This window comes from Podarcis bocagei (genome assembly GCF_964188305.1).
Source record: "Podarcis bocagei genome assembly, chromosome: 4".
Lineage (NCBI taxonomy): Eukaryota > Metazoa > Chordata > Lepidosauria > Squamata > Lacertidae > Podarcis > Podarcis bocagei.
In genome coordinates, this window is record NC_138128.1 from 81,126,576 (window position 1) to 81,151,124 (window position 24,549).

At 43.2% G+C, this 24,549-nt stretch overlaps 1 protein-coding gene across 1 annotated transcript in view; it reads right to left on the reverse strand.

The window, feature by feature from the left end:
* Nucleotides 1-1,414: 1,414 nt before the first annotated feature.
* The window catches only part of CDHR1 (cadherin related family member 1), a 54,318-nt gene continuing 31,183 nt past the window's right edge, over nt 1,415-24,549 (reverse strand). The window contains exons 13-17 of the mRNA XM_081190999.1: nt 22,969-23,133; nt 20,313-20,380; nt 14,727-14,955; nt 12,358-12,612; nt 1,415-5,881 (exon numbers count right to left, since the gene is read on the reverse strand). Of these exons, the coding sequence (XP_081047125.1) occupies nt 5,330-5,881; nt 12,358-12,612; nt 14,727-14,955; nt 20,313-20,380; nt 22,969-23,133 (1,269 nt within the window). The 3' untranslated portion in view covers nt 1,415-5,329. The remainder of the gene's footprint in view (nt 5,882-12,357; nt 12,613-14,726; nt 14,956-20,312; nt 20,381-22,968; nt 23,134-24,549) is intronic.

Here is a 24,549-nt window from a genome sequence, read left to right on the forward strand (position 1 = left end):
TTGAATATTCAACACAAAAAACAGCAACAACTTGTTGTTGACAAAGGACAGCTGGAAATATAAAGGGCACCATTACCTTCAGTACTTTAGGGCCTCATCAAACCTAAATCCGGCCCTGGCTGAGGGTAGCGTTTCTAATGAGTGGGTAGCATTTCTAATGGTAAGAGGGTGCTGTTTAAGTGCCATGAAAAGCTACTTGTCCTTATCCATAACTTCTACTTCTACTCCTTGCCTCTGAAACCCTACAGTCCGTCTCCCTGTGATCCCCTTTCTCTGCCAATTGCTTCAAAAGGGTGAATCTTAACAACAAAATTGTGCGTATTGTATTTGCACCATGGCAGTGAAATCCTGCTAGTGGGCTTCACAGGGACATCTGATTGGCTATCATAATAACAGGATGCTGGAGTAGATACTGGGGGTGCAGGTGGCACTCTGGTCTAAACCACTGAGCCTCTTGGGCTTACCGATCAGAAGGTCAGTGGTTCGAATCCGCATGATGGGGTGAGTTCCTGTTGCTCTGTCCCAGCTTCTGCCAACCTAGCAGTACAAAAGCACGCCAGTTTAAGTAGATAAATAGGTGCCACTGTGGTGGAAGGTAAACGGTGTTTCTGTGAGCTCTGGTTTCTGTTACGGTGTTCCATTGTGCCAGAAGCGGTTTAGTCATGCTTGCTACATGACCTGAAAAGGTGTCTGTGGACAAATGCCGGCTCCCTTGGCCTGAAGCGAGATGAGCACTGCAACCCCATAGTCGCCTTTGACTGGACTTAACTGTCCAGGGATCTTTTACCTTTACCTTGCTGGAGTAGATGGGACATGGCCTGACCCAGCAGGATCTTCTTATACCCTTACAAATCAGATATTAGGTAAAAGTACATACCAACTTAGTGTACTGGGATAAATCCACACTGACGTTTTCATGAGGCCTTTAAAAAAAACAAAAAACGCAAACAGATATGGAAATGTGGCTAACTGGACTTAAGGTCGGAAAAATGAGAATCTGAGAAAAGCCAAAATCGATAGATTCACCCATCCCTAATTGTGACCTCGGGGCCCTAAAAGCATTGGAGGCCAAGACATCTTCGCCAGTGGCAGGGTTGTGAGAACAGGATCTCACCTATTGATTTGCAGCAACCGGGAATTTTTTGGGCTGGAGGCTTCTAGCAGAATCTGGGCCAGATCTAGGCACATAAAAATAAAGAAGTTACAGGAAAATGCATATTAAACCTCATGATGCCAAAAGATGGAACTCCACAGCGCCATCTGGTGTCAGTGTTACAACGCATTTGAAACGCTTTTTCTTTACTAATGTAGCCGAGTCCCTGGATCGCCTTCCTTTATGGAGCACTTGCAATGCTGAATATGAAGAATTGAGAGGGGTAACAATGGTCAGAACATCAAAATAAGGCAACGAGTGCATTTTTCAAGTTTTTATTAACAAAAAACATTTGGAACGCAGTTCACTCAGTACAGAACACCTGCATTCGGTTTGGGGGGTGGGTGGGGAGTTACACGATGTAAAAGAAAAAAACAGTTATCTCTTAACTATGTTGAAATCTATTAAGTCTAATATTATAAGTCTTTTCTTGACCATGATTTTGAGGGTTGCCACCTTTTCAGCTGCTAAAGGATGGGGCAATACAGATGTTTTTTCATGTAGGTGGGCAATATGTAGGGGGGAAAAGAAGAATTATTCTTTGCTGCCCATTCTATCAGCACAATCAGGCCCTTTGACGGGTGCAGCACACTTCTGCTGGGGAGAGGGGAGGAGCTGCAGGAGAAATTTAATCCTGCTACACCTTTCCTCCCGTCTCTAATTCTAATTCCAACATTCTATTGCTAAAACCTAGTAAAATCTTGCGGTACCTTAAACACATTTTATGGCGGCATCTTTAGCATAATCAAATGTGCTGGTCTTTAAGGTTCCACAGGGCTGTTTGTTAGTTAGCTACAGGCTACCACAAATCACCCCCCATCCCCCCTAAAACCTGGCAAAATGCACAAGATTCTTTTTGTGGTTCCGTCATTCCCCCCCCCTCAAACGCATAATTTAAAAATAAAATGTAGAACTGATTCAAGTTTGTGCACAAAATGTTGATTCCATAAAAAGTATATCTGCAATAGGTTTTCTACATATAATACACACAGATATATTTCAAAAATATGAACAATCCATACAGATTACAAATGGATGGCAGCCCTAGAGTTTTTTTTGACCTTCGTTGCATTGTGCAAAAAAACACTGTGTTAAGAAAATAGCAAGGCAGACAATTCTTGGAAGCTTTTGGTACCTCAAAGAGAATTTGTTTAAGTAGGTTCAGAAACAAAAGGAAAGATGTTGCATGATTTACAAATAATCCCATGATTTGGATGTGCCTCTCTGGGTGTAATATAAGAAATGTGCCTCTTTTTAAAGCTATTTATGATGCATATACTCAGCTCTTCATCTGAAGAGCTCCAAGCACCTCATATATAGTTCCTGGGAGGACTTCCTTCCAAGCCATTACATGGCCAGACCTGATCAACAATAGGACTCTTTCATGTGCCTTCAAGCTATTATCTTCTCCTGTGACTATTCATGGAGATGTCATGTGGGGGATTCGCTCGGGAGTGAAATTTACCAAATTGAACAGAGGGACATTTTGTTAATCTGGTTCGGGGGTAGCCAATGTTGCGCCCTCTGGATTTTGCAGGGCTACAAGTCCCAACACCACTGGCTATTCTTATTATTTATTATATTTGTCAGTTGGTTTTCTTGCAAAGCAAATGAAAAAAATTAAAAAATGAAAAACACAGCAGCACAGGCTAAAAACATAACTAAACGAAAAGGCAGGGATACAAGTCCCCCCCCCCCGCAATGCCACCCTTCAGATCAAGGGCCCAAAACAGAGGAATGGAGAAAGCAAAGGGGGTACCACTGAAAAGGCCCATTCTTGCATTGTCACCCTCTAAATCTCCCATGGAGGTGGCACACAAAGAAGGGTCATGCTGGCTAGGACTGATGGGATTTGGAGCCCAATAATATAGAGGGGAGGGGGACGCGGGTGGCGCTGTGGGTAAAACCTCAGCGCCTAGGGCTTGCCGATCGCATGGTCGGCGGTTCGAATCCCCGCGGCGGGGTGAGCTCCCGTCTTTCGGTCCCAGCTCCTGCCCACCTAGCAGTTCGAAAGCACCCTTAAGTGCAAGTAGATAAATAGGGACCGCTTTATAGCGGGAAGGTAAACGGCGTTTCCATGTGCTGCGCTGGGGCCGGCTTGCCAGAGCAGCTTCGTCACGCTGGCCACGTGACCCGGAAGTGTCTCCGGACAGCGCTGGCCCCCGGCCTCTTAAGTGAGATGGGCGCACAACCCTAGAGTCGGACACGACTGGCCCGTATGGGCAGGGGTACCTTTACCTTAATATAGAGGGGAATGGAACCACATTGGTAACCCCATGTCTGATTGAACCAGCCTTTGCCTCCTTCAAACACCCTGATGTTCCTTCCCAAAATGAACCCATGAAGTCACCATGAATTGCTTTGATGGCAACTCTTGCTTAGAACTAGTAAGGAATCAAGTTAGGGCCACCAGCAAACCAGTCTAGATATGATACAGATAGTGTTAGGCTTCCCTCCGCCTTGCGGCTATTAGAGCCAGGGGAAGGTCAGGCTACCTGGACAGTGTCTATGTCACAGCTCACCTGTGGACCAGTCACAATGGGTGAAATGGAGGTGGTTTCAGGAAGAAAACACACACAACCCCCTCCTATTTTCCTTGGTTGGCAGGATGCAGCATGAAAGCCTTACATCATGTTTATAAGGATATGGCACTACCATTCCACATGACACAATTTTAAGGGATGTTGCTACATTCCTTAAAATGGCCTCAGCTCAGAAGTTTACCTAAATTGTGCTGCATTTCAAAATGATGCAGGGCTGCAAGTGATTTCTGTCTTTCTCCTGTTCACACCTTTTCTTTGCCCAGCTCCACTCCAAGGCAAACGCTTCTGACACCATGTTTCTCGTTTAACTGCCTCGTTAGTAGTAATTTAACACCAGGGGAATGTTCAGGTTGTCCCTCTGCAGCACCTTAACTTCAAATTCCCATAAACACCGGCATTTTAAACATTCAGTGGTTAGGATGCTCGTAAAGCAGTAAAGCACTGTTTTGCAGCAATGTAGGGAGCAATTTTGCCTTTTATAGAGAAAGAACTCTTGGTTTTTCCACTCCTCCATAAAAAGTTTTACGTCACTGGTCTGTTGCGATGAGGCATATCACATAGAGACGAGTCGACTCTCAATAATACTGAATGTTATGAAAACATTCCTGTTTTCAGTATAACTCATCGGCTTACTTTATGGACAGAAGTGGCTCAGATCTCTGCGTCTGATAATTTTTTGTCAACCTATCCTTACTTGTCATTCAGTGCATGTGCCCCAATACTGTTCATGTTACCTGTGATTAGGGATGACATGAATACCCTTGACTGCACACCTGTGAGCAGAATCAGGGTAAACACAACTCTCCTTGCTGTCTGTGTTCATTTCAGTCCTGAGAACTGCCTCCTCCCTCACCTTCCCAAAGGTGAAAAAACTGGATTGCCACTAGAAATACCACAATCCTTGCTGGGAAAGTGATGCTGTTGGCTGTCACCTCCTGCCATGATCCCTCACCTCCTTCCTTTCTCATTCAAGAGATTTTCTTGGACAGGTTAGGGGAAATCGCATTATTCACACCTCACATTGGGACATGTTAATCTGTATGCTTGATGCCTATATGATTGGGAATACTGTCAAATTCCAGCCCCAGTAAAGCCCGAGTTATGGCTGGGGCAGAACAATTTAAAAGGTCAATCAACATCTGAGCTGGACCCTGGAGCTACTGAATTTCAGCAAGTGGCATGCTAGGAGATGGGGCAGCTTGTTAGGCTTACTTGGCTATTCCTTGAGGACTCTGGAATGAGATATTTTAAAACATTCAATATTTCAAGCTGAACTTTAAAACAGATCACTGGAAAGCATTGGCCAGATACAGAACAAATTGGCATCCTGAAAATTGCAGCACACAAACACGCAAGCAGCCTTTGCAGCGGGAACCTGTATAAAAATATTGTAACAAATGCGCACCACATATTACCATAAAGTTATAGGTGAAACAATTGCACCGGGCGAGAGGATATGTACCGGCATGCGATCCGGGCGAATGGATGCGAAACACCGAGAAGAGATAATGAGCGTTTTCAGCTTGCAGGGAGATGGGGAATTGGTACAAAATGCAAAAGAAGAAAATCACACCATGTACCTGGAATGGCACACAGAAGACACACTCCACATGCAAGCTGTGGGGAGGAGACACTAAATGTGAGGGCTTGCCGCATTTCTCATTTCAAACCTCTGCTTGAGCTCCGACACCAGGGCATTATGGGATGTGCAGACCGCGGCACCTTTCTTCGCCTGCTTTTTAATAATCTTCGGACTCAGCGATCCGGATACTGTGGGGACCCTCCATTCAGAGACATTAGTCTTGAGTGCCGGGGCAGGAGGTAGGGCTGGAGCAGCAGGTGGTGGAGGAGGAAGGGGCACCTGGAAGTTGTTGTTGCTGTTCTCATTTTGCAGACTTTTGGTATCCTCTTCGACGACAAACTTCTCTGCAGCATTGCTGGGCCTCTTGAATTTCAGCCACTCCATTCTGATCATCCTGGTTGGTTGGTGGTTCTGCCTTTTTTTAATGATCCGTCTCACGGGCATGATTTTGTTGGACCTCTTATTGCGCCAGAACATGGCGGTGGAGATTAAGATGGTGATGGCCACCATCACCCCCATGACACCAGCTAGCACTCCTAAGGCTTTCATGGGGTTATCTTTTGTTTGCATCAAAAAGGCAGCCATAGGCCCTTTGTGAAGAGTCTGTAAAAGAGTACAAAGAGAACATGGTGACTTAACTCTGGGGCACAGAGAGAGAGAGACTGCACTTTCATTTGTCCAAAATATGTGATCCACACCACCAAGCCACCTCCAATTTGGCATCCAAAATTCAGATTTAACACTAAGAAGGCCAACTGCAGCAATTAAATAGTGGAGCCTTTCACTCAGGATGTGGGGAGTTTTGCATCATTCCTATGCAATACTCTATTGTCCGTCGGTTGCAAGTGGAAACAAAACCACTGGGTTGTGCAGTCAAGGACATACCCATACAACAAACCGGTGACAACAGTCATTCCCTATTCTCCGAGGAACCCTGGAAATTGTAGTCCTGTTAGAATGGACACCAGGGATCCCTAACCAGGCAGAGGGCCTTCTTGGTAGTGGCACCTGCTCTGTGGAATGCTCTCCAATCAGATGTCAATGAAATAAACAACTATCTGACTTTTAGAAGACATCTGAAGGCAGCCCTGTTTAAGGAAGTTTTAAATGTTTGATGTTTTATTTTGTTTTTAATATTCTGTTGGGAGTCTCCCAGAATGGTTGGGGAAACCCAGCCAGATGGGTGGGATATAAATAAATAAATAAATTATTATTGTCATGAACACCCATAAACCAAAATGTCTCTGATTCTTTGGGGAAAGCTGTCACAGTTAAAACTGGTATCAAACTGAGATAAACTCAGTATATATCCATAACTGGAAGGTGTTCCTTTTGCTTTAGATTTCATTTCAGAATCTCCCAGAATCAAACAAATGCTTTCAGAGAAAATACTAGTAATAAGATTTTCTCATCCTATTGATGCATCTTCAACTGAAAACATTTTGAGGCTGTCAAATCGGTTCTTAAACAGCCGAAACTGAGCATGTTCTAGTACTCTTTTACAGACGTTACAAAAACAAAACAAACCACTCCAATGCTATGAGGTAATGAATCTGAGATGAAGAGACAGGCTGTTTGTTTCCCTTTTAAAGAATCCAAAGCTTGATTTAGAGGTAATGCAGCCTCTCAATATGGCATATTGAGGACAAATGAATGAAAAGTTCGCATAGCATTTTAGCACACAGAGCGCTGTGGTAGTCGTCGTTTAATTTTCCTGATTTTTCCCTGAGGATGGAGTCTGGATCTTTTCACACTTTTCCAGTACATGATGGTGGAGATCACCATGGTAACAGAAATGGCAGAAAGGACGCCACTCGTGCAAATCCCAAATAATGTCCATGGATGTTTCTTGAGGCCTAAAATATAGGATCTTACCCTTGATTTGATCTGAAAATGTCAAAAATAAGAAAACCAATCAACCTGTGGACCACCGTCATAAAGGAAACATTGGATGCATTGGTTGCATCCAGTGTAGTGCAAAGTACCTCATTCTGTCAGTGCAAGGATGTCTGCTTGTGGGACACAACTTTCTCCTCCCTCCCTAAATATGTTTTGGGATTCCTCCCAACCCCCTGCGACATATTTGGGGAGGGCGTGGGGTGAACACAGGCAAGAGAACGGGGAGGGAGTTCTGTTGTGCAAGTGGAAATCCCCACACTGCCAAAATACATTGGCAGGTAACTGAAGCAGATAATTTAATTAGACAGTGCCTATATGATATCGAGCAACAGAACAAATTGGCCACCATAAGGAAATTTTGTCCATTGTATGATTATTTCCCACCTAGTCATCTTGACACTTTGGCACCCTATTTGCAAAATTTAACAATTCCAAAATATACAGATGCACTTTTACTTATGCAAGATTAAATACCGGTATACTGCCTACAGCTGTGCTTGAGGGTCGATTTCAAAAAAATCTGCGGGGGGAAAAGGCTATGTCCATGTGGAGAGGGCAGTATTGAATCATTAGCTCATGTGCTTCTAGCTTGCATTCTGTATAAAGATTTGAGGAGTGAGGTTATTACCCCTCTACTACTATCCCTACCAGAATAAAAAAATTCCTTCCAGTCGCACCTTAGAGTTTGTTATTGGTATGAGCTTTCGTGTGCATGCACACTTCTTCAGATACACTTCAGATCCCTACCAGGTCGCTCAACCATTGCTACTGTGTGCTTTCTTTTAGCAGATCAGGATAACCAGGTGACAGCAAAAAATGCAAAAAATAAATAAATCAGCAGGGGCAACTAGAATAAGATGTATTATTTGATTATTGAGGTAAATCTCCAGAATGTAATTTGTATAGTTAAGTTTTTACCTCTATCTCCAGTACATTTTATTTTACTGCTATGGCTGGTAAAGGTAAAGGGACCCCTGACCATTAGGTCCAGTCGTGGCTGACCCTGGGGTTGCGGCGTTCATCTCACTTTACTGACCGAGGGAGCCGACATACAGCTTCTGGGTTATGTGACCAGCATGACTAAGCCACTTCTGGTGAATCAGAGCAGCGCACGGAAACGCCATTTACCTTCCCGCCGGAGTGGTACCTATTTATCTACTTGCACTTTGATGTGCTTTCAAACTGCTAGGTTGGCAGGAGCAGGGACTGAGCAACGGGAGCTCATCCCGTCACGGGGATTCGAACCGCCGACCTTCTGATTGGCAAGTCCTAGGCTCTGTGGTTTAACCCACAGCGCCACCCACGTCCCTGCTATGGCTAGTAGGGGATGCAAAAAAAAAAATTCTTCTGAATATATTGGTTGGAGACCATCATAGGACCCTCCCCTCTTTAAAACATAGCAGGGCTAAGAAGCCACTTGCTGTACCAGGACATTAACAAAAAGCGATTGTGCGGGGGGGATGCAACTACTAAATATTTTTGAGCCCATCCTCCTCTAATACATGGTGCTGGGACAGAACACAATAATAAAATTAAAACACCAAACAAACAAACAAACAAACAAACAAACAAACAAAACAACAACACACCACTCAGTGTAAACACAGGCAAAAGAATAACATCACAAAATTGGTGGTTAAAAGACCAATTTTAGGAGCTAAAAAAACCCTACCCAGGTAGCACGGATAAATGAGTGCCTGTAATTGCACATAATAGTAAGAGAAACAGGAAGGCTTGAAGAATGGAGAATGGAAACATGCAACCACAGGAGATGTTTATAAGTCATTATTACTGTAACCATGCAGTTACATATGTGCATGTATAAACACCTTCAGAACGAGACTGGCTTAGTTGTACGGTACCTATATCTAATCATGAAGCAGGTGTTCTTCATCTGAGACCAGGGACTGGAGCCTGAGCTGCAGAAGCAGGCAGAAGATACTGCTCTCTTGAACTGGCAAAGGCAGATATCCAAGCTCCTATTATCTAGCTTGGACTTGGCCAACTTTTCCTCCTGACTGTCCATTGTAGGAGACTGCAATCTCCTCACAGGATTGTGAAGCAGCAGATTGCCAACCCCTGAGACACCATTCCTTTCCAGCACCCAGTGCTTTCTGCCTCCTTTCTTGCTTCCTGCCAGCTGCCTTGATGGCGACAGCACAGTTACAACCCAGAGGTAATGGTGCGCAGAATTCCAGCCTCGGAGACTGACTACACTGCAGCCCAGGTCAATGGGAAGATTCTTCTACTGATTTGAATGGTACAGAATCTCGTCTTCCGAGGATTTGTGGAGCAAGCCACAATCAATGCATGTTCTCTTTAGCTGCCTGAATAAGATTATCTGTTACACACTTGACTCGGCAATGAGCGTGCCAGAGAAAAACATATTCATCGCATGAGGCACACTTAATCTGAGTCCCATCTCCTCAGTGTCCCTGCGCGTCGTCACGACACATCCTGAGTCTGCTTATGTCAAATGCAAAGGAGATGAGGCTGTTAATAAAACACTCAGGTGTGTATTCAGTGCTACCTGATTTCTCATACGAAAGCTTCCTGCTGCATGCCGTGCTCATTTCCCACATGGCACTAGGATGCTATTGCAATGCTATGTATCGGGGCTGGAGCATCCAGAAAATCGTGGAGCTGTTAGGCTGCTAATTGGGCTCAGCCATTGTGAACCTATTTTGCCATTGCTTAAAGAGCTGCCCTGGCTCCTGGTTCATTTCTGAGAGCAATACAAAGTGTTGGTGCTGCCTGTTAAGGCTATATATGGCTTGGGATCTGGAAACAGCTCACATAGCTGCCTGCTCTATACAGTGGTACCTCGGGTTACATACGCTTCAGGTTACATCTGCTTCAGATTACAGACTCCGCTAACCCAGAAATAGTGCTTCAGGTTAAGAACTTTGCTTCAGGATAAGTACAGAAATCGTGCTCCGGCGGCGCGGCGGCAGCAGGAGGCCCCATGAGCTAAAGTGGTGCTTCAGGTTAAGAACAGTTTCAGGTTAAGAACAGACCTCCAGAACGAATTAAGTACTTAACCCGAGGTACCACTGTATTCACCTGCCTGTGCACTAAGATCATCTTTGGATGTCCTCCCCCAGGTACCCCGCCATCTGATGCAAGGCATGTGGCAACTGGGAAGAGGGACTTTTCCAGAAGACTAAGCAGACAGAGCCAGGCTGCCTCCCAAGCCTACACAAGTGTAACATGTAGCTCGTCTCTGAATGAACCTTGTTCTTATCCATTTATGTTCAGGGCAGAGGGTTAGGTAGCCACCCCTTCTAATCTTGTGGACTATAGAGAAACTTTTGCAAAACTATTGGTGTGCTCTGTCACTGCAATGATCAGTCTTTCCATTCCAGGTCAGGGAAATCTAGGACTACGTATTCTGTCATAAAAAAAATACCTGTAATCAAGAATAGGGGGAAGCAAACAGCATATGCACTTCAGCACTTTCCCCCCAGTGGGTATGAAAGAAAGCGTTGGCTTATAATCAATATCCCCCCCCTTTTTTGTAAAAATAGGATCCGTTAAATTAAATAGTCTTGGGATTTATTTATTTTTATCACTGCATTGTTTCAAGAGCAAAAGGTTTTTTTGATGCATGAAACCACCAAACCTAGCCGCAGGGCATTCATCTTGAAGGGAGCATTGTTCTGGCATTGTTCTGCTAATTGTGATGGTAAATGTTAATCAAAAATAGGCCTGTTTAATTGCTCATTGTGATTAACACTGCTGGACACCTCTAGTTCTGTTGTCAAAAAAGCTTTTCCTTCAGAAAGGAAAACAGAGCACTGTTCTGCGGGATGAAGAATGCCGGGTCAGACACAATGGAAGAGAAACAGATGCATTCAAGTACATCCTGGGGCACAGTATACAAAGAGAATGCCTTATTTGCATGCCACTAGCTTCGATCCTGCCATCTCCAGTTGGAAATGATTCCCAGTGTAGTATATGCTAACCCTTTTCCTCCTGTAAAAAGGTCACAAAGAGGGAGAGCACAGTCTCAGAGATGGATTCATGTACCATGCAAGCTTAGGGTTCATCCACACTTCTGTTTGCTATCGAATTGGAGCAAACATCAGTCAGGTTTTCTCCAGATTGACATTTGCTCCAATTTAGTACAGAAGTGTGGGTTTCCTGGGGGAAAGCAGTGAGGAAAAGGCCAAACTGCTCGTGGGAGAAGTGGAAATGTGGATAAGACCTATTTACAGGGACTAAGCACCGCTGCAATGAAGGCACAAAGAGGACAAACTGTCACAGGCTCTACTATAAAGAGACCAAGATATGAAAGCAAGGAACTAAGCTATTGCAGAGGAAATTACAGACAGCATAGCAAAGACCGGGGAGTTTCAGGTGGACACTTGTAAATTATAAGGTTTTGGGATAATAAAGCTAGATATGGCTGAGGGGGTGGCATTTCAAATCTCTTCACCACCAATTTGCAATGCTTATTCAAGGGAAATAAATATTCTAGAACAGATGGGTAGCATTCTGTTTGCTGATATTAATTGGCATTAGATCGCTGCATGTCCAGGTTGCCCCTGCCATATCTATGTGGTCTGCAGGGTATAAGGGAAATGACAGTTTAACGAATCCTCTGTATATGTGAAGCAGATTGACAAGTCTGTCACACACCCCGCATTGGACCCACCATCGCAACCATTCTGAAAATATTGTTTGGGAAGTTAAATGTAGTAATAAAGGAGGAGTTATTCTTCTAATGAACCATCTGGAGAATGGTTGGTAAAATCAAGGGTGAGTTAAGATACAAAGTTAAAAGAAGAAGGACAGATTAGGTGTGGACCTTTAAGACCGTTGTGGTGGGCCTTCATAAATTTCTCCTTCTCCATTTTCAGTATAGGGAAAGCAATTGTAACTTCTATTTGGTAGCAATGAGGCTGAACAATGCAACAGAGAGGTCAGGGATGGACCCATTGCCAGCAGCTGAAATGGCTTAGGATCCACTTGATCCTTCGGCAGACTCCACGCTTCCTTGACCCAGAGATGCCAGAAATTCTCATTTCACAGCTGACAGCACTCCCTTACTTCAATTTAACTTCAACGACTCAAATTATGACGCTACTGCAGCAGTGCCCATTACAAATCACTGTTTCTCAGCCACAAATCTTGGGTCTCCCTGTTTGCCATTTCTCTCCAGTATCCTATCCCCTTACCTCTTCTGTGATATCAATCTTCAGGACAGCGGTGGTGCTAAATGAAGGAGAGCCCCGATCTTTGGCTTGAACTACCACCGACCATATGCAGTCTTTGTTGTTGGTGATGTTGTGAATTATGTCCAAGGATCTTATGTAGGATTTCAGTTTTATTTCGCCGGTGCTTTGGTCTATATCAAACACATTGGCAGGATCTGCTTGCATAATAGAATAGTCAACTATGTTATTGGGTTCTTCCGCATCTTGGTCTATTGCCTGTTGGGGATGGGGAGAAAAAGTGAAAGAGAAATGTTTATTGAATGGCAATCTATTTTAAAGAGGACTGGTTCTTTTGGATTCTGAAGTTCCATACTTCTGTACCAGAACTTTGTGGGGTGGGGTTTGGTTGGATTCCGGAGTAGTTTAAAAATCTATCTTGTACCAGTCTTCCATTTTATATTCTGCTTGCTATAGAGAGGTGTGGGATACAGCTATTAATGATAAATTGACATGTGCCATTAAGGCAAGGCAGGGAATATGCAGGAGAAATGATTCTGAGGACATATGGAGAATGTTTGTAGAATTTGGACTGTTAAAATGGAAAGGAGTCAAACCATCGCAAGAGGTGTTGAAATTTTGGGAGGCGGGATAGTTACGATGGTTTCAGTGGTGGGGTGCACATTTTTATTCTTATTTATGATTATTAATTTGTTTAAAAATTGAAACAAAAAAATCTATCTTGGAGAAAATTGAAATGCTAGGAATTTGAAGGAACAGTTCCCCCCTTGGAAAAAAAAAACCCTTGGAAAATTCAGATCTCCTACCAATTATCCCCTTCCCCCTTTTCATTTGAAAAACTCTGTAATGGGGGATTTTTTATTATTTTTTTTACAAAAATAAAACCAATGTATGTTTAATTTTCTGATTTGAAGATAATGGCCATTGTGCAGAATTCTGCCCGCTGCATCTGAAATCAGCATTTCCCATCAGAAAAACAGTAGGGGGTTGGAATTCTAGAACAATTCCAGAATGGAACTGCTCCATCCTGCTCGACCTATTAACAGTTTTGTTGTATTCCATCAAAGCTAAAGAGTAATGAGGCGCAGCAAAACAGAAATCGCACCTGTGATGCAACTCCAGTATTTGAAGAATGGTTCTAGACTATCCTTTTATGATTATTTCTTGTAAGCAAAAGACCCATGGCATTTCATGAGTAATAATAATAAATTATTTATACCCCACCCATCTGTTTGGGTTTCCCCAGCCATTCTGGGCGGCTCCCAACAGAACATTAAAAATACGATAAGATTGGAGAACTTTCCGATGCCACCTCTCTGAAACAATCTTCTCTGTCTCTCGCCACCTCTCTGACACTGTCATTCTCTGCCTCCCACTCCAACCTTGACTCTCTTTGTGCCCAGACACTCTTCTGGGTCTTCTTCTTCACCCACTCTGTGCCCTGATTTGTCTTCCTATTGGTATTTCCATGGGATGACTGGCATCTATTCACGTATGAAGGAGAACGTAACGGGATGCCCTCAAGTGTACCATTAGGGCTTAAGGCAGGGTAAGGAACCTCTAGCCTGCGGGCCAGTGTTGGACTGCCATTGGGCTCTGGGTTGGCCTGTGAGGCCTTTCCCCCCAAACCATGCCCAAATCCCAATCAGCTGACTTAATTTGTGATGTCATCTGATGGGCACTTCAGTATGGTTAAATCCTGTGCTGACCCTCTGTCTGTTCCCAGCAGGGAATAGCAGTGTGTACCCAAACTGAGCAGGATTTAACCCCCCACTCATTAGTTGCCTGCTCCGAGCCATTAAGAAGAAACAACCCTGCTCTTACAAGCCTTGATTTTCCACAGGTCTCCCTAAGCTGTAAAGGTAAAGGTAAAGGACCCCTGGATGGTTAAGTCCAGTCAAAGGCGATTATGGAGTTGTGGCACTCATCTCTCTTTCAGGCTGAGGGAGCCGGCGTTTGTCCACAGACAGCTTTCCAGGAACACCATGACAGAAGTGCACAGAAGCGCCATTAACCTTCCCGCCACACCTATTTATCTGCACTGGCATGCTTTCGAACTGTTAGGTTGGCAGGAGCTGGGACAGAGCAATGGGAGCTCACTCCATCATGGGGATTCGAACCGCCGACCTTCTGGTCGGCAAGCCCAAGAGGCTCTGTGGGTTAGACCACAGCGCCACCCGCGTCCTCTAAACTGTAATGGAAGATTGAAAAGTGGATTATACCCATAGCTGCACAGATTTACTTACAGAAGTGTAAGCTCCTTATTTAGCCTTTGAGTCCATAACAGGAACCATTGCAACATAACAAATCCATTGCAATCACTTCAATACCAATCACTACAACCAAACACACAAACGCGCAAATCGACCAACCTCCACTTTCACGGGAGTGCCTATAATCATGGTTTTTTCCTGGATGTTCTCGTTGAACTCTGGGGAGTGATCGTTGACGTCAAGCACAGTAATGAAGACTTCAGCCAAGCTATACTTCCCCTCTGTATCTTCTGCCTTCACATAGAAGTTGTACTTGGATGTAACTTCTGCATCTAACGTGGCCCATGGCTGGGTGTAAATGATTCCAGTGGATGGATGGATGAGAAATCTGGAAGAAGAAAAACCAATGGCCAATATTTCATCTATTTCCAAGTTAGCTGCACAGACAGAAGAAAAGAGATCACCCTTATGTTCAGATGACCCTTTTCAGAGTGATTTCTCCCCCTACAGTAGCTGCTGTGGGTGGCTGCAGTCCCAATTGTGCTTTGAAAATGGGAATTTATTTGTTACAAATCATATTAACCAATTCTCTATAAAATACTCCGAACAACATACAGTAAAACAAGTGTTTAACGTGCTGCATCTCTTAAAAAGAACATTTCATACCAATTGCTACAAAATACCCATTTAAAATCAAGCTCAACTCAGCTATTCAGCATTTTTGAAAGTCGTGGCGAATAAAAACTGTTGACCTATAGGGAAAAAAGGGAGCAAAAGGATGGAGTCTGGTATACTTCCATGTGTACAGAATTCCACAGGGAAGAGTGTCATATCACCGAAAGCCTTGCTCGCTCTGTGGCCAGCCTTACCAAAATCATTTTTCTACGGAAACTTCTCAGTTTGTACAGCTTATGGGCATGGAAAAGATCCCAGAAGAGGCCCATTTTGATTATTAAGATTAATTAAGGATGGAGTTATTTGTGTAAGATGGCAGAAGTTATTAACACAAGGGCTCTGAAGTAGGAAGCGATGTCTTATATTGAGGAAAAACGTTAACACCTTTGGACTCCTCTAATTTGAGTTATTTCCTGTTTAATTTTAATTAGAAATGATTTTAAGGAAACGAGAAAGCAATCTGGAACTCATGGAGTATTCCCTGGGTCTGTCAGAGGGGTCATGTTATTCTTGCACTATTATATATATATATATTTAAAAGTTCATGTTATCTGTTGATCTGAATATGCTTTCACCCTTCACCTTACTTCAACATATTTTAGAAGGCCCTACAAGAGTTGAAAACTGCTCAGAGGAGTGTGTGTGTGTTGCTGCCCATTGGATATTTTGGTTTATCTCCCCCCAACAAAAAAATAAATAAATTCCTGAGCATTGGCCATGCTTGCTGAAGCTGATGAGAGCTGCAGTTCAACAACAGGCATGGGGGGGGGAACAGGTTGCTAAAGAGTGGCTTGTTGTTGTTGTTGTTGTTGTTGTTGTTGTTGTTGTTGTATAGTCATGTCCGACTCTTTGTGGCCCCATGGACCAGAGCATGCCAGGCACTCCTCTCTTCCACTGCCTCCTGCAGTTTGGTCAGACTCATGCTGGTAGCTTCGCAAACACCATCCAACCATCTTGTCCTCTGTCATCCCCTTCTCCTTGTGCCCTCCATCTTTCCCAACATCAGGGTCTTTTCCAGGGAGTCTTCTCTTCTCATGAGGTGGCCAAAGTATTGGAGCCTCAGCTTCATGATCTGTCCTTCCAGTGAGCACTCAGGGCTGATTTCCTTCAGAATGGATACGTTTGATCTTCTTGCAGTCCATGGGACTCTCAAGAGTCTCCTCCAGCACCATAATTCAAGGAGTGGCTTAAGGCATGCCATCTCTCTCTCTCTCTCTCTCTCTCTCTCTCTCTCTCTCTCTCTCTCTCTCTCTCTCTGTTTGTGTGTGTCTATTTGTATCTATATACAGTATATCTGCATGCAAATAATTATATTAAATCCAAATCTGCAAAAGTCAAAAGGGGGGGGGGAATCAGTTCCAGTGTAACATGGATATGTTTAGATGTAATACTATTTTTATACAAGGTCTCTGGAGCCTTTGAATATGGCGAAAAAAATGAGGGGGTGGGTGAATTGATTGCCTGGCATTTCAAGTTTCATATTTTTTAATCCATTTTGGATGCGTCCCTTGTTTTTGTGAACAGCACAGTGCGGTGGATTTCCACTTAGTCCCTCTGCACTGAAACAAGGGAGAATGGCGCAGTTGTGCAGTTTGTAACAACAATGTATTGAGTCATGCGCTGAATAAAACAACGCAGAGACCTTCAGCACGCAAGGAATGGAAGTGTGATGAATGCAACGTTTGGCTGTAGGTTAGTTTGGCTGAACGCTGCATTGGATCCCTTATAAAACAAGAAAGGGGAGAAGAATTTATTTCCTTCTGCTTCTAAAGGGAGTTAAGATCTGCTCCTCAAACTCTGAGGTACATTTAGACTATCTCAGAGTAGGCAAGTCTGAAAATCTTTGCTTAAATGAGTGTAGGACTGCAACTTCATCACACACAGACACACCCTGAAGGCAGCAGGTGAGCAAAACTATTTGTCATACATTATATACCAATCATTTCAAACGGCAGACTGAATTTATTTGAAAGATGCTAATATGAAATCTGATTCTATGAATTTGCAGATAGAATGATTTGGGGGTGCCTTTTTTAAAACACAAGATAGTGCTAAGTGTTCTGGGGTCCCCTCACCACTTTGACTTTTCCAATAGCAAGGCCAAGTCATAAATTCTCGAGTAAACTTATTTTACTCAAAAATGATTTGGGGGTAATGGAAGTTGCCCAGAGTGGCTGGGGATGGGTGGGGTATAATAATAATAATAATAATAATAATAATAATAATAATAATAATAATAATAATTCACAAACCCTACTCACACCTTTTCTTTTTTGCTACCAACTCCTCTTCCTGCCCTTACTCCATATTGGCTTCATAATAAAGCCAAATCAGAATGAGGGCAATGTGTCCTGCCATTACTCTGATTGGCTTAATTGTAAAATAAAGACAACAAGGGGGTCCAGTAGCACACAGAACCATTGCTATGGCAACCAGGAATATCAGTAAGTGGAATAAACTTCACAGAGCCCCTACAAAATTGCTGAAAAATTGCCCCACACAACTCTTGGATTCAGCCCAATAACAACAGTAATAACAATCTCCTAATGTAAAATGTCCCAAGCAGAAATTAAAAATCAACATTGTTTATTGTTGTTTTTTTCATGCTCAGTGAGTCGGTGTAAATATTGGAAGTAATTAAAAATCTAATTATTTTTGCTAATTCCTTTTGAGACCATTTGCTGGGTATTAGAGTTATGACTAGGGATCTATGTCCAACTTTCTGCAAATGCAAAGGGCAAGATATTCAAAAGGTTGTTCGTGAAGACAGAGAAATACTATTAGAATTCTGCTCTTGTAGAAGTGCCTTGAGTTTTTCAGGTGTAACCAGAGAGACAGCCCATCCCACGAATTGCTTAACGGCATCCTAAAAGAGGGGAGAAATATCTAAAGGAGATGCTTAACTGTTGTTGCTGTCATATATATATGACAGCAAAGGTCCGTATAGTTAAAGCCATGGTTTTCCCAGTAGTGATGTATAGAAGTGAGAGCTGGACCATAAAGAAGGCTGATCGCCAAAGAATTGATGCTTTTGAATTATGGTGCTGGAGGAGACTCTTGAGAGTCCCATGGACTGCAAGAAGATCAAACCTCTCCATTCTTAAAGAAATCAGCCCTGAGTGCTCACTGGAAGGACAGATCCTGTAGCTGAGGCTCCAATACTTTGGTCACCTCATGAGAAAAGAAGACTCCCTGGAAAAGACCCTGATGTTGGGCACAAGAAGGGGACGACAGAGGACGAGATGGTTGGACAATGTTCTCAAAGCTACAAACATGAGTCTGACCAAACTGCGGGAGGCAGTGGAAGACAGGAGTGCCTGGCGTGCTCTGGTCCATGGGGTCACGAAGAGTCGGACACGACTAAATGACTAAACAACAACAGCAATATATGATTATTTTCTGCATGCAATGCAGGAGACACTGAGGGTTTTCAAGGTCACTTAGGAAATGTGGCTCAGAACTGGAGGAAAAAGCACATGGTTTTCTGACTCTCTATCAGGGTCCATCCAAACCTTTTCATTCTCCATGGGTGAGGTGCTAAGCATCCTGCCGATGGATGTGCAGGAAGAACAATGGCTCCCAGGACCAGGATATGGCTGTGCTGGGCAGCAAATACCACTTACCTGAAGCCCCAGTTCAGTGGAGATAATCAGAGTTCTAAGGGATGCAGGTGGCGCTGTGGTCTAAACCACTGAGCCTCTTGGGCTTGCCGATCAGAAGGTCAGCGGTTCGAATCTGCGCAACGGGGTGAGCTCCCGTTGCTCTGTGCCAGCTCCTGCCAACCTAGCAGTTCAAAAGCACACTACAGTGGTACCTCGGGTTACAGACGCTTCAGGTTACAGACACTTCAGTTTACAGGCTCTGCTAACCCAGAAATGGTACCTCGGGTTAAGAACTTTGCTTCAGGATGAGAACAAAAATCATGCGGCAGTGGGAGGCCCCATTAGCTAAAGTGGTACCTCAGGTTAAGAACAGTTTCAGGTTACGAACGGACCTCCAGAATGAATGAAGTTCTTAACCCGAGGTACCATCGTAGTTCAAATAGATAAATAGGTACCGCTGTGGCAGGAAGGTAAATGGCGTTTCCGTGAGTTGTGGGTCCCGTCACAGTGCTCCGTTGCACCAGAAGTGGTTTAGTCATGCTGGCCACGTGACCCAGAAAGCTGTCTGTGGACAAACACCAGCTCCCTCGGCTTGAGATTGAGATGAGCGCCTCACCCAACAGTTGCCTTTGACTGGACGTAACCATCCAGGTCCTTTTTAAATCAGAGTTTGAGGAGAATTCCAGCCAGGTAAAGGCACCAAAATATGACACGAAGCAGGAAAAGGAAGGGGCCTAGATGGGGGGCAGATTTTTGGCATGAGGAGAGTCCAGAGGGCCAGATGGAGAGATTTATTAGGTCCCAGGGGGCCTTACAGTGTTCCAGAAGGGTGATTATAAGTGGCACATCTTTTGAACGACATGCAGTTTTCATTGATAACCTCCTCAAAATTATTTGCTGCCCCCTAAGTGGCACATCTCTTGAATTGCATGCAGTTTTATTTGGTATCACCCTTAAAATCATTTGCTCCTCCCGATCCCAATTTTTTATGCTTTTACGTTTTCTTTATGCAAAACTTTTACAACCCACAGTTGCTCAAGGCGGCTCACTCCATTGGTTTCACACAGTTCCATACATCAAAACAAACGAAAAGCACACACTAAAACGGCAAACGTTAAAATGAAAAACAGCAACACCCTTTCCACAATCTGTTCTTCCTTTATGCATTATTGTTAGGTTCATGTGGAAGAACCTGGAGGTTTGGTTCTCTGCATATTGCTTAGCTTGAAATAGAACACTGTTGGTGTGAAACAGCCAGGAAAAAGATATACATCCCCTTTAAGAATGAATTTCATCATGTTTGAATTTGATGCATCAGACAGAACATTACTCTCATTCATTTGCTAATAGCAATAAAAATTATGCAAACTTTTATATATATATATATATATATATATATATATATATATATATATATATTACTCTTAAACAAAAATATGTATATATCCATATGTATGTTTAAACTTACAGATCTGCACCTGTTCCATAAATGGAGTATTTCATTTCACCCCAAAGTCCTGAATCAGGGTCTGTTGCCTTAAGAAGAAAATGGAAAGGGGTACTGATGGATTAAAATAGAAACGAAGCAGACTTTCATGACATGCGTAATTGGTCACATTGAGGATGGAAAATAGCAAAAACCAGAAGGCTACTTTCCCTAGGGGGGGCGCAGCTTTGGGAGTGGGATTTGGAGGACAGAAGTAGCCAAGGTGAGAGAGGGTGCCTCACCACTTTTCAGTCTAATAATAGTAATAATAATAATAATAATAATAATAATAATAATAATAATAATAATAATAGTAATAATTTATTTATTAATTTATACCCCGCCTATCTGGCTGGGTTTCCCTAGCCACTCTGGGCGGCTCCCAATAGAATATTAAAAACACGATAAAAACATCAAACCTTAAAAACTTCCCTAAATAGGCTGCCTTCAGGTGTCTTCTAAAAGTCAGAAAATTGTTTATTTCCTAGACATCTGAAGGGAGGGCGTTCCACAGGGCGGGCGCCACTACCGAGAAGGCCCTCTACCTGGTTCCCTGTAACATCACTTCTCGCAGTGAGGGAGCCGCCAGAAGGCCCTCAGAGCTGGACCTCAGTGTTTGGGCTGAACGTTGGAGGTGAAGATGCTCCTTCAGGTATACTGAGCTGAGGCCGTTTATGGCTTTAAAGGTCAGCACCCCAAATGGCCACAAACTGCTTCTATCTCCCCACCCCACCCTTTCACCACCAAGGTATTTGGAAATCAAATGTGCAACTGAAAGTTTGTGACAGGGTGGGCAAATTTAACGGTGGGGAAGAGTCATGTCAATTATAGTGGTACCTCAGGTACAGAAGCTTCAGGTTACAGACGCTTCAGGTTACAGAGTCTGCTAACCCAGAAATAGTACCTTGGGTTAAGAACTTTGTTTCAGGATGAGAACAGAAATCACGTGGTGGCAGCGTGGCAGCAGCGGGAGGCCCCATTAGCTAAAGAGGTACCTCAGGTTAAGAACAGGTTAAGAACGGACCTCTGGAATGAATTAAGTTCTTAACCAGAGGTACCACTGTAATCTGCATCCATCTGCAAAGTGTTGGGAGAGGATGTCGCTAAGAGATGTGTGTGTGTGAGAGAGTAAACTTCAGGATCAGGCCTACACACAAAGAAAAGGTGAAAAATTCCACCTCTGTACTAGCAGCATAACCAAGCGGGGCCACTGGGTGGCTCCCCTCACTTGAGATACATGTCACCATTAAAGTTTGGGACATGGAAGATGATGAAATGATCCTCTTTCTGAGCATATTATTCTGCTAAGAAAATATCTAGGCATTGTGCAGATTGGGCCCCTAGAAAATACGGGAGAAAATCAATCATCTAGCCATGTTTTATTTTCCACTTAGCTGTTCTAGTTTAAGCTAAACAATGTGTGAGATGAAGAAAGCATGCTATGCAGAAAGGTTCAGTTCTCTCCAATGGCTTATTTGGCGCAGACGCAGCGGTTTCATATCAGCTAACTTTCATATCTTCCACTACAGAATCATAGGAAGTATAGTTTGTAGTGCAATCCTAACCAAGTTTGTCCTGCTTACTTTGGTGGGAAGAACATCAGTGGGAATTATGTTAATCCAGAAGATATCATCATTATCATCATCATTTATTATTTTTACCCTGCCCATCTGGCTGGCATTCCCCAGTCACTTTGGGTGGCTCCCAACAGAATATTATTATTATTAATAATAAAAGTGATAAAGGGTCAAACATTTAAAACTTCCCTAAACAGGTCTGTCTTCAGATGTCTTCTAAAAGTCAGATAGTTGTTTATTTCCTTGACATCTGATGGGAGAGCAAGCGCCACTACCGAGAAGGCCCCCTTCCTGGTTCCCTGTAACTTCACTTTTCTCAGTGAGGGAACCGCCAGAAGGCCATCGGAGCTAGATCTCAGTGTCTGGGCAGAACGATGGGGGTGGAGACGCTCCTTCCGGTATACTGGGCTGAGGCCGTTTAGGGCTTTAAAGGTCAGCACCAACACTTTGAATTGTGCTGAGAAACATACTGGGAGCCAATGTAGTCTTTCAGGACTGGTGTTATATCAAATTATAGTGTGAATATTCTCCTGGGGTCCCTTCATATTCTACAGAGTCCAGCAACATCTGGACCCAGTTTATCCACCCCCACTTTAAACAGCCATATATTCTGAATTTGTAGAACATGGGGAAAAAATTCGAGGATAAACTTAGCTTGGACAGACAAACCATCTATCAAGTAGTTTCAGTACAGTTTTAAAGTGGTGGCATTATTATTTTATTTGTGTGGATACTGACAAACTATAATTTAATTTAAGAAACACACCCTTGCTCAGCAGAGCAAATTCCAGCCTGCATTGCTCTGTGCAGAATAACAGACTATGGTGAATTCAAATTCAAATTCTAAAAAGCAATCCTAGCTTGCGTCTGTGCTTAGACTCATGAGAGATTCAGCTCTACAACTCTGTGATTCTATGATTCTATTTTTTTTGTCAGTTTCTGAATATATAGATCCCCACCTCTTCCCAGGGGCAATAATTACAGATATCGAGAGACTCATGGAACTACACAGAATTATAAGTCCAACAGAGCATGGCTGTAGAGGAATGAATAAAATTTACCGTTACAGCCACAACATTGGAGCCGCCAGGAGAATTCTCGGGGATCCTTGCGATGTAGTAATCAGATGAAAACTTTGGGACATTATCATTCGTATCCAAGAGACGGATCACAATATCTGCCGTTGAACTGAACTTCTCAGGTGTGTTAACTTCTATTGCAAGAAGCTAAGGAGGTAATTGAGAAATTACGAGCTAGTAAGTCATGCAAAATCCAACAGTTGTGCTTCTACAGAACCCAGCTATTTTATATGGAACTGACTAATTTGCGTTATGGCTAATAATGATGATAGATAATCCCATCAACAGAATATATTCCACATGGAACAGAAAGAAAGAAAGAAAGAAAGAAAGAAAGAAAGAAAAAAAGAAAGGAACTCACAAAAGTTGGAATTCCGTCATTGTTACATTAATACAAAGTTAATTTTCAAATGACTGCAAAAATCTGAGTATAAATCCCTTATGGCATAGCCATGTCTGTGTGCTGCCTGTATATCATTTCATTAACCACGGGAAGGACTCAAGTTTTCAGCACATCCTGAATCAAAGAGATTCAGCCAATGGGGATGGAACATTAGCATCGCCACCAAATAAGGAAGCAGAACAAAAGAACATAAGAAGAGCTCTTGCGTTCCTTCTTTGTTGAGACCTTGATGGCGATGCTCAAGAAAACTACATGGCAAGTAGCAACCCAGAATAAAATGAAACCAATAAAGCAGAATAAAATGAAACCAAATCAATCTTGAACATCAATACACCAGAACAGGTTATTTGGCTAAGGCATGAAGACGTTAAACTGTGTGGGGGGGGGGGATGAGTGGGATACACTTATGAGAAGTGAATAATAATAATAATAATAATAATAATAATAATAATAATAATAATAATATTTTATTACTTATACGCCACCCATCTGGCCAGACCTTCCCAGCCACTCTGGGTGGCTCCCAACAGAATATTAAAAACATGATAAAACATGAAACATAAAAAACTTCCCTAAACAGGACTGCCTACAGATGCTTCCTAAAAGTCAGGCAGTTGTTTATTTCCTTGACATCTGATGGGAGGGCGTTCCACAGGGCGGGTGCCACTACCGAGAAGGCCCTCTGCCTGGTTCCCTGTAACCTGAGTATTATTCTTGTGACTAACTTAAAGCCAACATTTTATTATTCTGCGTCCAGCAATTCCTCAAAGAGAACATGGAGCAGCATTGAGAACATGGAGCAAGATGGAGCAATGGTCTGCCTTCTGTCTCTGGGAATCTTAACAGGCCACTTCCACAGGGATGTTCACATGTCTTCTGAAGACCATGCGTTGAATACAGTATAAAGATTGGCGGAGTCAAGAGCCAAGGAGGTCATCTGGAGTAATAGCAAGATGGTAATGAATCAAAGTGGGCATCAAGCTGCCCCCCCCCAGGAGAACATGCAGGGGCAGAAGACAGAGGTGACTATTCCTCCCCCCCAAAAAAAATTTCAAACGCCCAAGGACCCAATCCAAATCTGTCTCTGAAATATTGCTTTCAGCTTGAATCGAAAGCTGCTGCAAATAGATGATGATATGCCTATTAAAGACTGTTAATCA